Below are 12373 nucleotides of genomic sequence, written 5' to 3'. Positions count from 1 at the left end.
ATGGTTGCGACGTCAGCATGCGCAGCGAAATCCATGCTTACCTCAGGAAAGAAGGTGCGTGAGCAGATTCAAAGCTGCAGTTTAAGTAAAGAAATGCAAGAAAGGTTTTGCAAAGTGCAATATTAATTTTCCTCTTTTTGAAGGTATCCAAGCCACTCATGGAAAAGAAACGAAGAGCTCGTATAAATAAATGTCTGGACCAGTTAAAGTCGCTTCTGGAGAGTTATTACAGCAGCAGTGTAAGTGTACAGGAGTATAGCAATAATAATGCAGCAAATATTAATAATGATAACACTCACAAAGGAACTGTATTCTCTTCCCTCAGATTCGAAAGCGCAAACTGGAAAAAGCAGACATTTTGGAGCTCACCGTGAAACATCTGGGGAACCTCCAAAAGATTCACAACTGTAAGATGTAACATTTTAGAACAAAAGAGTTATCAAATCTTATTTACTCTCAGTTGATATGATGTGACGTGTTTGTAGTTTCTAGACGTTTTATGCACGGTTTTACGCATACATTTACGCTTGGGTTTCCGGTTATTTTTAGGTGCCACTGTTGCTGCCGAGCTATCTGAGCACCACGCAGGCTTCCGTAGCTGCCTGACAAACGTCAATCAGTACTTGCTGATGTCGGATTTGACCGGGAGTGACCGTTGGATGTTGTCGCAGCTTTGCGCTAAACTGCGCCGCTCCTCCTCCAGCACCACGGACAGCGCCGCGGGCACCGCTGATCCACGGAGCCTTCATCCGTCAGCGGTCAAATGCAGACCCGCCGAAGCCCACACATCTCATTTTTGCGCAGAAGAAAATCCTGGGAACAAAGAGCGCGTCCTCGACGTGTCGCAAAATACCCGAGAAGAAAAATACAGCAAGTTTGACTCCGTCAGTCTCTGCAACAATGAAGCTGGAAACCTTCAGAACGACGTATGGCGGCCCTGGTAGAGCTGATAGTTCGCAGTTGCGTATTTCTACCTGAACTGGATTTCCACAATATTAAGTTTCTATTTTTGTAATAAAATGGATAAAAAAAACTTGCCTTTTAATCCAGAACTGTACCACGAAAGGTCATTTGTATTCTGTTGAATGTGTTGTATGTGTGTGGTATTTTCATCAAAATGTAACACTAGAAATTCCCAAATGTTTATCAATAAATTCAATGTTACATTGATTTTTTTTTTCCATTAAAGTAAATAAAACCACAGACTTTCCAGGTTAATAAAAACAGATTACTTTGAACAGTACTACACGAAGATCTAAGCACATTAAAGTCACCAAGTAGCCAGCATTTCAGATTAAGTAAAAAGAATGTGACACTTTCAATTTTAGAAAAACCCAACTTCTTATACTGTAGGTTATGTGTATTTTAAAAACAACGTGGTTATATTTTTATTCATGTTTTTGCAATCTTACTGGGTGATCATCAGCAGCTGTTTTAATACGCACACAAAGGGCAACATTGAAATCTTTTATTTAGCGTGTTCTTGTTTCCAGTTGAGAGGTGCCAGTGTTTGGCTGTGGCATCATAAAAGGATGATTATGACATGTCAAAGCAGAAAAGATGCAACTTCAGGATAAAAAAATCTACTATCTACTAATAACCAAAAATTCATGTGCGAAACATTTACTTTAAATTACAAAGCCAAACTTTCTGCGCCCTTTGTGACGCATTTGTTTGTTTAAGAAAAAGACCACGCAGTGCCTGTCACAGCTACAGAGTCACTACTTTTCCATATGAACTCTTCTGTAACCTCGTGGAGTTTAGTGAGGAGTGACGGGAGGCAGATGGTGAGTGATGAACATTACAGTGGACACACTCATGCGCGCTGATGGAGGAGACGTGTGGATGAAGTGCACTACGCACCAACGGTTTCTGTCCGGTGTCAGATTGTTTCTGATAAAAACGTGGTAAACACTTTAATAAGAAGAGGTGGTGTCCTGGAGGTTGGAGCTGTGGGCTTGTAACTAGAGGGTAGCCGGTTTGATTCCCTGCAAGTGAAGCAACTCAAAGTGCCCTTCATCTCAAACTTGGTCCTAATGTGCATCAAGGACTCTGGAAGTCAGTCTGGTCTGGGGATGCAGAGAGAAACTGGCAGGTTCTAGGTTTGTTAATCAAGGGCCAAAACTATGCCAAAGTGTGTCAGTCTCGTACAAAATTACAATATGCTTATTACCAACATACAACAAGGACTTGTACCAAATTTCCTAAAATTCATACTAAAAATGTCAGAGGGGTTGATTTCCGAATGTAGACACCAACTCATGATACTGGCAGGTTCTAGGCTTTTTAATCAAGGGCTATAACTATGGCAAGGTGTGTCAGTCTTGTACAATAATACAATATGCATATTACCAACCTACAAGGACTTGTACCAAGTTTCATGAAAGTTCTCCTAAAAGTGTGAGAGGAGTTGATTTCAGAACGCTTATACACTTTTCGGGACAGACAGATAGACAGACGGACAGATAGAAATTGCCAGGACATAATCCCTCTTCAGGCCTCTGGCCATCGGGAGGATAAAAATGTGTAGTTAAATTTACTTTTAAAAAAGCGGGGTAGTAAATGTGATGCTCCCATTTTGCTGATGGACAGTCACAGGATTTGAACCACAAACTCTTCACTTCATGACATTTTTTTTTAAACCACTGCAGCATACTTCTTCATGTCTGACAGTGAAAGTTTTGTTATATTTTTGCACTCCACTAGATGGCGCGCTCAGCCTAGGGGTCATCTTCAGGATTTCTGGTGGTCTTGATGTGCAGCCCAGTCTCACTGGGTTTTTTTTTTTCATCCTCCCATCACGAAATGATTCAAATTTTTGTGACGGGGTTTTTTTTTTTTAATTCACTATTACTAACCCTACTCCTTCCACCAACCCTAACCTTAACCATAACCTAACCGTACTCCTTAACCTAACCCTAACCATAACCACCCCCACCCCCCACTGCACTTTTATTTTCGTGCACCTGTCACGGAATAAATCAGAATAAATTTGTGCTCCCATGACAAAAATTTTGCACTTTTCAATTCAATTTCAATTTATTTTCGTTTATATAGCGCCAAATCACAACAGAGTTGCCTCAAGGTGCTTCACACAAGTAAGGTCTAACCTTACTAACTCCCAGAGCAGCAGTGGTAAGGAAAAACTCCCTCTGAGGAAGAAACCTCAAGCAGACCAGACTCAAAGGGGTGACCCTCTGCTTGGGCCATGCTACAGACGCAAATTACAGAACAATTCACAAAACAAATATACAGGAAATGCTGTTGGTGCACAGGACAGGAGGGTCTCCAGCACAAATACCACACCCATCTCTGGATAGAGCTGCACCTTAAACAGAGAGAAAAAAACAGAATCAGGCACCAGAAAAGACAGTATAATTTGTCAGCATTAAACAACAAGAAAAACAGGAAATGCTAAAGTGATCGCCGGCCACTAGCCCTAAGCTTCACTAAAAGACCCAGATCATAGGTAAAGTTGAGGCCGTGGCACGTTTTGTTTACGAATAAAATGAATTAAAAGAGTAAAAAGTGCAGAACTATACTATGCCAGTATGCTAGCCATACGAAAGGGAAAATAAGTGCGTCTTAAGTCTGGACTTGAAAGTCTCCACAGAATCTGACTGTTTTATTGACATGGGGAGATCATTCCACAGAACAGGGGCATGATAAGAGAAAGCTCTGTGACCGGCAGACTTCTTCTTCACCCTAGGGACACAAAGTAGTCCTGCACCCTGAGAACGCAAAGTTTGGGCCGGTACGTAAGGTTTAATTAGGTCAGCTAGGTGCCAGTCTGTGAACAATTTTATAAACTAGTAGCAGAACCTTAAAAGCTGATCTCACAGGGACAGGAAGTCAGTGAAGAGACGCCAAAATGGGTGTAATGTGGTCAAACTTTCTGCTTCATGTCAAAAGTCTGGCTGCAGCATTTTGAACCAATTGGAGAGCCCTAATGCTGGACTGCGGTAAACCAGAAATTATAACATTGCAGTAGTCCAATCTTAAAGAGATAAACGCATGAATCAGGATCTCAGCATCAGCCATAGACAGGATGGGATGAATCTTCACTAGATTTTGCAGGTGGAAGAAAGCAGTCCTCGTACTATTTCTAATGTGGAGGCCAAAGAACAATGTAGGATCAAAAATTACCCCAAGGTTCCTCACTTTGTCATTGTGATGTATGACACACGAGCCTGGGCTAAGTGTTAACTGGTCAAATTGATGCCGATGTCTCACTGGACCAAGAACCATCATTTCAGTCTTATCAGAGTTTAAAAGTTGGAAGTTTCATGACAATATGACAAACCAATAGATTAACATATATTTCATGCTCCTGAATCACGACAATCCGTGAGACTGGGTTGTGATGTGATGGGTGCTGCCTGCTCTCTGAGGCTTGGAGATGTCTTCTCCCCCAACCAAGCATCTTGGAGCTGAAAACAAGGGACACCGACCTATTGTCCTTTGAATAAGAGTCTCGTATCTTGCAAGAAACACAAACTGCTTCATGACAGTAAAACAACACATACACGCCCCCATATCAAGGTACTGGCGAGTTAGCCAGTATAACAACAAGCCAATGAAGACTTTATTTCTTACATGTTCATCGTTACGGCAGAGTTGGCAAAAAAATAAATAAAGAAAGAAAGAAAATCGCTGGCGGAGGAAGAGAAAAAGAGTGTGTGACAGAGCGAAGGGTCACACAGGGGTCAACTTTGGTCAGTTCTTGGGATGGCGAGAGCTGAAAGATGAAGATGTGTACAAAGTGCATGCAAACCTGCGTTCTTTCTGCTGCACTTGTCAGTATATCAAGATAAAGTTTCTGTTCTCAATGGATTTCCGTGTTTTATCACTTTCTTGGCACAGCTTCATGGATTGCGTTCGCTGGGTCCGTTGAAAACAAATGCACACAGACAGTGGGGGAATAGGGAGGGGGCAGTTTGGTGACATATGTACTCCTGAGCTGTAGGGGGAGCTCTATAGAGAATAATGCAAGAAAAAGTAAAAAAAAAAACAAAATACTGAAAAGGTGACCAGAGTTGCATAGCTCCTCTTTAAGGCAACTTTTTTTCATCCACTCCTGTTAGTGTTCAACTTCTTCATGGCTTCACCATCAAATGTTTGCTGAGTCGGTTCATGTTTGTGTCTTTAATGAGTCCGTGATTTTGACTCGTCTGTCAGTCCTTCGACAAGCGTTTTCACTTTCACTGGTAACGACGAACAGTCCCAGTTTTAACTGTGACGTCCTCCCAAACAGTCAGAGACAAGCAGGTTCCACCACGGGTTTAATGACACCTTCAGAAAACTAAAAGACACAAAACACAAGCAAACAAACACAACAGCAACATAACACAAGAGACAGTCAACGACAAACGAGTAAAATACCTCGTTAGTCGCATGCTGTCAAAGGAAACCAATTTGAGGTCTTCTTCTCTTCTGATTTCACCGTGATATTTGTCAGCCGGCAGTGCCGGTGTTCTGATGAAGCATCGTACTCTGTAGGACCATCCTACTGTACACTGAAGTGGCTTCTTGTTGTTATAAAGTTGGTTATTTAGCCAGAATCTGCTGTTTCAAATGACTTCAAATCAGCAAAACTGGAAAGCAGGATTCATCTACTGGCGACACCAAACATACGGCGTCCACAAAGCTAACACCACGCTAACACAAGCATGTTAATACATCTCAATTAAAAAACAAGCTACGAACAATAAGTAAATCCAACTATTCAAAACCAAGTATTATCTTTAAAGTGGAATACCTATTAACGGAACACTATTAATGGAACACCATTAACGGAAAACCGTTAATATTGGCACCTGAAAAATGGCCTTTTCTGTGTCGTGTGCATGTGTGGTAACCCGAGGCAGGACATTTCTATAGGTAGGATGAAAGTTCAGGACACAGGTACTGTTTCCACTGGATCACACCCTCCTGTGCCTCTCCGGCCGCACTTTAAAAGCGGCTCAGCCAAGGTTTCAAAATGAGAGTCCTTATTTTACCAAACAAAACCCAGAATAAATTCATACACATGAAATCAGTTCTCTTACGCAAAACACAACAAAAATATGTAACCTGTATCTTGCAATACCAGCTGTTAACGTGCAACCTGTGTGCGTATGAGCTGCTAACATGCTAAACTGTGTGTGTGTGTTTACACGTGTGAGCTGCTAACATGCTAAACTGTGTGTGTGTGTGTACACATGTGAGCTGTTAACATGCTAAACTGTGTGTGTATGTGTGTGTACATGTGTGAGCTGCTAACATGCTAAATTATGTGTGTGTACATGTGTGTGAGCTGCTAACATGCTAAACTGTGGGTGTGAGTGCACCCGTGTATGAGCTGCTAACATGCTAAACTGTGTATGTGTGTGTACACGTGTGAGCTGCTAACATGCTAAACTGTGGGTGTGAGTGCACCCGTGTATGAGCTGCTAACATGCTAAACTGTGTATGTGTGTGTACACGTGTGAGCTGCTAACATGCTAAACTGTGTATGTGTGTGTACACGTGTGAGCTGCTAACATGCTAAACTGTGTATGTGTGTGTACACGTGTGAGTTGCTAATATGCTAAACATTGTGTGTGTGTGTACACATGTGAGCTGTTAACATGCTAAACTGTGTGTGTATGTGTGTGTACATGTGTGAGCTGCTAACATGCTAAATTATGTGTGTGTACATGTGTGTGAGCTGCTAACATGCTAAACTGTGGGTGTGAGTGCACCCGTGTATGAGCTGCTAACATGCTAAACTGTGTATGTGTGTGTACACGTGTGAGCTGCTAACATGCTAAACTGTGTATGTGTGTGTACACGTGTGAGCTGCTAACATGCTAAACTGTGTATGTGTGTGTACACGTGTGAGTTGCTAATATGCTAAACATTGTGTGTGTGTGTACACGTGTGAGCTGCTAACATGCTAAACTGTGTGTGTGTACATGTGTGAGCTGCTAACATACTAAATTATGTGTGTGTACACGTGTGTGAGCTGCTAACATGCTAAACTGTGTCTGTGTATACACGTGAGCTAACATGTTAAACTGTGTGTATGAGTGCACGTGTATAAGCTGCGAACATGCTAAACTGTGTGTGTGTGAGCTGCTAACATGCTAAACTACGTGTGTGTGTGTGTGCGTGCACATGTGTATGAGCTGCTGACATGCTGCATGTGTGCATGTGTGTGTGTGCGCATCCCTGTTGATTTCCTGCTGGTGAAGTTTGTTATTTCCTGCCAACTGATTCTGTTCTCTTTCTGTCTGTCCAAGGTGCTTGTGGGATCTGAGCTGTTGATGCTTCATGCTGAAGAAGTGGTCACGGACTTACCTGCCTCCAGGTGATGACGTCTGTAACCAGCCCAGTCTAATGCTTTTTTTCGTGCTCCCGTGACGAAATGAGTCAAATTTTCGTGAAGCAGCTTTTTTTTTAACTCACTATTCCTAACCCTACTCCCACTCCCGACCCCAACCTTAACCATAACCTAGTCTTACTCCCCCCAACCCAGACCAGGACAAACACAGCCCAGTCTCATGTTTTTTTTTTTTTTTTTGTCCTTCCGTCACGAAATGAGTCAAATTTTCGTGACAGGTTTTTTTTTTAACTCACTTTTACTAACCCTACTCCTTCCCCCAATCCTAACCATAACCACCCCGACCCCCCGCTTCACTTTTAATTTCGTGCAGCCATCACAGAATGAATGAGAATGAATTCGTGTTGCCGTGATGAAAATGAGGTGCTTTTCGTCACAATATCATGAACCAATAGATTAATGTATATTTTGTGCTGCTGAAGCATGACTTGCCGTGAGACCAGGTTGCTGTAACAGTCGAGAGAAATCAAGAACTGAAACCTTGGACTCTGATCTGAGATGGACTCTTTGCAACTGACTATTTTTTCTTCAGTTTATTTATTTTTGTAAAGAATAGTTGTTATTGGTATTGTTAGTATGACCTCAGCATTGGGTCACCCCTCTGCATCTGGTCTGCTTCAGGTTTCTTCCTAAAAACACCAGAGGGAGTTTTTCCTGACTGCTGTCACCTGTGTGCTTATTTTTTGGGGGGGGATTTGTTGTTGGAAGGGTTCAGTTACCCGCCTTTAGGCAGCTTTGCTTTTGCGCTATATAAATAAACTGACTTAATTCTTTTGCTATCTCTGTGGAGGCTCAGACTCTTTTCATCATCAGAGATCAGGGTTTGTGTGTTATACTTTGCACTCACAGCACTGTTCTGCTGCTGGATGCAGGGTGGGCCTGTGGGCATTCTGGGTTCTTCTGCCTCCTCGGGTTGATTGAATCCACAAAATAAAAAATTTGACCCCAATGACTTTTATCCCAAATAATTGATCTTCATAAAATTTGACCTCGGTTGGAAAATTCCAGAACCCACCTACTTCCGTGTGCCATTTAACAGTTGGTGTCAGGTTCCTGCAAACACCTGTAGGACCATACTGAAGGAAAACAGCAGAACTGTAACGACAAACCTCCAAAACCCAAAACATCTTGTGAATTTAATGACTCTTTTTTTTTTTTTACAAAGTCATGATCAGAACAATAAAATCATAACATTTAACATTATCCAATTTAGATTCAAATGTCTAAATATGTTACAAAATTATATTTTAACCTCATAAACACAACAAAATGCAGAAAATCAACCAGACATCCCAAAAACAGTCAATGCAATATGAAGTTATGCTTCCAAAAAGTGTCAGTTCCAACAAATTTATCCAATCAGAAACACATCAAGCAATTAAAACCACATGCTTAAAGAAGCAAAAACAAATACAGCAAATATGTGCATTTTTGTTGAAAGATGGCTGATCAGAGTCAAGAAACTAATAAGGATGTCAGAGAGGAGTTAGTCTGGAGAGGAGAGGAGTTAGTCAGGAATTCTTGGCAAATGTTTGCTTAAATTGTGCAAATACATTTATGTTAGTGTGAACTGGGAAAAGTATTTATTATTTTTTCTCACTCATTTTTCTTCTTGAATTTTTCATGCTGTTTTTCAGATAAATGTCTATACGCTCAGTTCATGCTCAGGAAGGGAAAATTTCTCCAAAACAGATTATCCCTGATTACTCAAGAAGAAGATTTTATATAGAAATATAAATAGGGAACTGTATTAGCTCCACCCCATCACAGAATTTTCAGGTTCTAATTAATTGTCATCTGCATTCTTCCAGACTTAACTTAGATATTCTTAAAAAATAATGACTTCACTTCACACATTCCAACTCCTTTGATAATCAACTACCATTTGTTAAGAAAATTTGGTAAGCTTCAAATCCCCCCCCCCCCCCCCCCCCCCCCCCCCCCCCCACACACACACACAGATGCTCTAACAAGGTTTAAGTTGGTTTAGTTAAACTGGATAAAGCTCAGGTTTGTTGTGAAATTTGGTGGAGGTAGACGATCGGTCATGAAAGAACAAATTCATTTTTGGAGCCAGGGGCGGATATAGGACATTTTTTCCACAGTTGCAAGATGGTGGTACATTTATCTGCTTTTTTAAACCTCTTACTCACAGAAAAAAAATTAAAAATAAAACCAACATTTTATATATATACGAGGTCTGTGAGAAAAGTATCATACCTTTTTATTTTTTTTCAAAAACTATATGGATTTCATTCATATGTTTTTACGTCAGCCAAGCTTGAACCTACGTGCGCATGCGTGAGTTTTTCCATGCCTGTCGGTTGCGTCATTCGCCAGTGGGCAGGCTTTGAGTGAGCACTGGTCCACTCCTCTCGTCGTTGTTTCATTGCGAGGAAATGGCGGAATGATTTGGGCTTTTTTCCATCAGAATTTTTTCAGAAACTGTTAGGGACAAGCAGCTGGAAACCATTTGAAAAATTTATCTGGCTTTTGGTGAAAATTTTACAGGCTTCACAGAGAATAAGGACTGTTACTACAGCTTTAAGGATGCCCCACAATGGCGCATGGTGCGCCGTGCTCCGAGCCGCCATCGAGAGGCAGAAAACACCACATCATTTCTAAACGGATGGCTGTGTGGAGCCGGGACCATCATGAGCAATTTCTTTGGTTATCACAAGAGCTGAACATCAGCCATTTTCTGGCAGATGTCACTTTTAACAAGAGATTTTGTCATGGAAAGCCACGCGGAGGCTTCGCGCGTCAGGACCGATTCGCTGATTGAGCGAGACAAAGGAACACCTCTGTTTCGGAGTGCCAGGGGACAAGTTGGGTCATGCCTATCTCGGCTTTCAATGCTTACCAGCCCATTGAGTATAAGAGAAATTGTGGAGAGCCTTAAAGCTGTAGTAACAGTCCTTATTCTCTGTGAAGCCCGTAAAATTTTCACCGAAAGCCAGATAAATTTTTCGAATGGTTTCCAGCTGCTTGTCTCTAACAGTTTCTGAAAAAATTCTGATGGAAAAAAAGCCCAAATCACTCCGTCATTTCCTGACAATGAAAATCCGACAAGGGGGCTGGACCACTTCTCCCACAAGGTGTGCTCACAGGCGAATGACGCAACTGACAGGCGTGGAAAAACTCACGCATGCGCACGAAGGTTCAAGCTTGGCTGACGTAAAAACATATGAATCAAATCCATATAGTTTTTGAAAAAAATAAAAAGGTCCGTTACTTTTCTCACAGACCTCATATATATATATATATATATATATATATATATATATATATATATATATATATATATATATATATAATTATTTTATATATATATATATATATATAATTATTTTATATATATTATATATATATTATATATATTATATATATATATATTATATATATTATATATATATATATATATATTTTATATATATATTATATTATTATTATTATATATATATTATATATATATATATATATATATAAAATGTTGGTGCTAGCATGGTGGAAGGGTCTGTTTGTGAAAGAAGAGTATGCGCTTCCCTGAGTGCCCCTCTTGTTGTGTTGTTTAAACATCTTAAAAACTAACAGTAAAATGGTTGAATGAGAGATCATTTCCTTTCAAACTGTTCTACATCAGTGACAGAATGGTTCAAACAGATTTTAAACAGTTTTAAGATGAATTTAATCCAGATTTAAGATGGTTTTGTTCTGCTTTGCTAGCTCCATGGCTCAAATTGGATTTAAATGGGCTATACTTAAAAACAACTATTGTATTGATTTATTTCTATGTAGATTGGTTTTTTTTGGGGGGGGGGGGGGGGACCAATTTATTTAAACATATCATGTCCAGAGAAAATACAGTGGCCATTTGTATTATTTTTGACATTTTGTCTTCCACCCAGTGCGAAGCAGCTCACAGCGCAAGTGCCATTCCAAGTACCCACTAGTTTTTAGGTGGTGTGTGAACTTATGTTCCCAGAGGCAATTTGTGCAAGTGCTGTATTACAACCTGTAATTACAATTTAAAGTTATGCGGCCTCTGCTTCACCTCGGGGAGCTTTGGTGTCTGCTCTCGTGTGATGCACTTTGACACTTTACACAGAGATTCATTCACTTACCAAAAAAAAAAAAAAAACCCCTCTCAATAAAGTCTGCTAGTAGCAAAGCACAAGGTTAAATGGCACTTAGGGTCTTAAAGTGAATGATCAATGATAATGTGATTATTTTATTTCATGTTATGCCTAAAACACACCCAAATATTAACCAGCCTGAAGTTTGCAATTCTTGACCTTTTTCAAATTTTTAAGAGGTTCCATCTCAACTGGATACAGAAAAGAAACATAACATAACACCCTTTTCTAAACTGATGCTTTCATGCAGGTTATAAGTATAAATCAAAGCATCGTTTCACACTGTGTTGGTTTGATGCACCCAAAAAAAAAAAAAGCAACGTGATGGTCGACAAAAACTCAAACATCAGAATAACAGGAATCAGGAGGAAACACCTTTAAAAAAGGAGTAATAAATGGAAATAATTAAAGCAGGATCCTTCATATATACACACAACATGTCGTTCTGCCTGAATAACTGACTTCACATTTTCAGGAGGAAGTTTTGGGGTCTTAACATGATATTGCAAAATCTCACACAGAAAATGTAAAACTTTTGGTTTACGATTGTTTTACATCAACAAAGGATGCTTTAAAAGCTTTTTTTCAATGTACTATGAATGAATGAGAAGAGTAGAAAATCTTTACAGTGTGATCAAAATAAATATGGATCTTCAATTTGGGAATTTAAAATGAATCAGCCCATTAGAGAGAATCTGATCCTTTGTGCACTTAATAAAAATATTATACAGAAAAAACAAAAAACAAAACAAGCTGCAAGAATACTGAGATAATGAAGTCAGCGCTGGAAAAAAGTCTCCTCAGTGGATATGTGAAAGATGAACAACTAAAGTGACCCAACGTGTCCACTAGCACATAAATATTCATCTAGTCA

The 12373-nt window shown here is 40.0% G+C and overlaps 1 protein-coding gene across 1 annotated transcript; it reads left to right on the top strand.

Moving 5' to 3' along the window:
- her3 (hairy-related 3) lies at positions 1 to 944 on the top strand. The gene is made up of 4 exons (XM_034171536.1): positions 1 to 54; positions 144 to 239; positions 326 to 407; positions 550 to 944. The coding sequence occupies exons 1-4, from the start codon at positions 1 to 3 to the stop codon at positions 942 to 944; spliced, it is 627 nt and encodes a 208-aa protein (XP_034027427.1).
- Positions 945 to 12373: the final 11429 nt, after the last annotated feature.

This window comes from Thalassophryne amazonica, chromosome 6, assembly GCF_902500255.1.
Source record: "Thalassophryne amazonica chromosome 6, fThaAma1.1, whole genome shotgun sequence".
NCBI lineage: Eukaryota > Metazoa > Chordata > Actinopteri > Batrachoidiformes > Batrachoididae > Thalassophryne > Thalassophryne amazonica.
The sequence above is the reverse complement of the archived record's forward strand: the minus strand, read 5'-3'. Positions and strand labels throughout refer to the sequence as shown.

Bases quoted from the DNA above. Each gene is read 5' to 3' on its own strand.
- her3 (XM_034171536.1), top strand. From the start codon at position 1: ATGGTTGCGACGTCAGCATGCGCAGCGAAATCCATGCTTACCTCAGGA. The intron at 55-143 runs GTGCGTGAGCAG...CTCTTTTTGAAG, and splicing joins TGCTTACCTCAGGAAAGAAG to GTATCCAAGCCACTCATGGA. The intron at 240-325 runs GTAAGTGTACAG...CTCTTCCCTCAG, and splicing joins AGAGTTATTACAGCAGCAGT to ATTCGAAAGCGCAAACTGGA.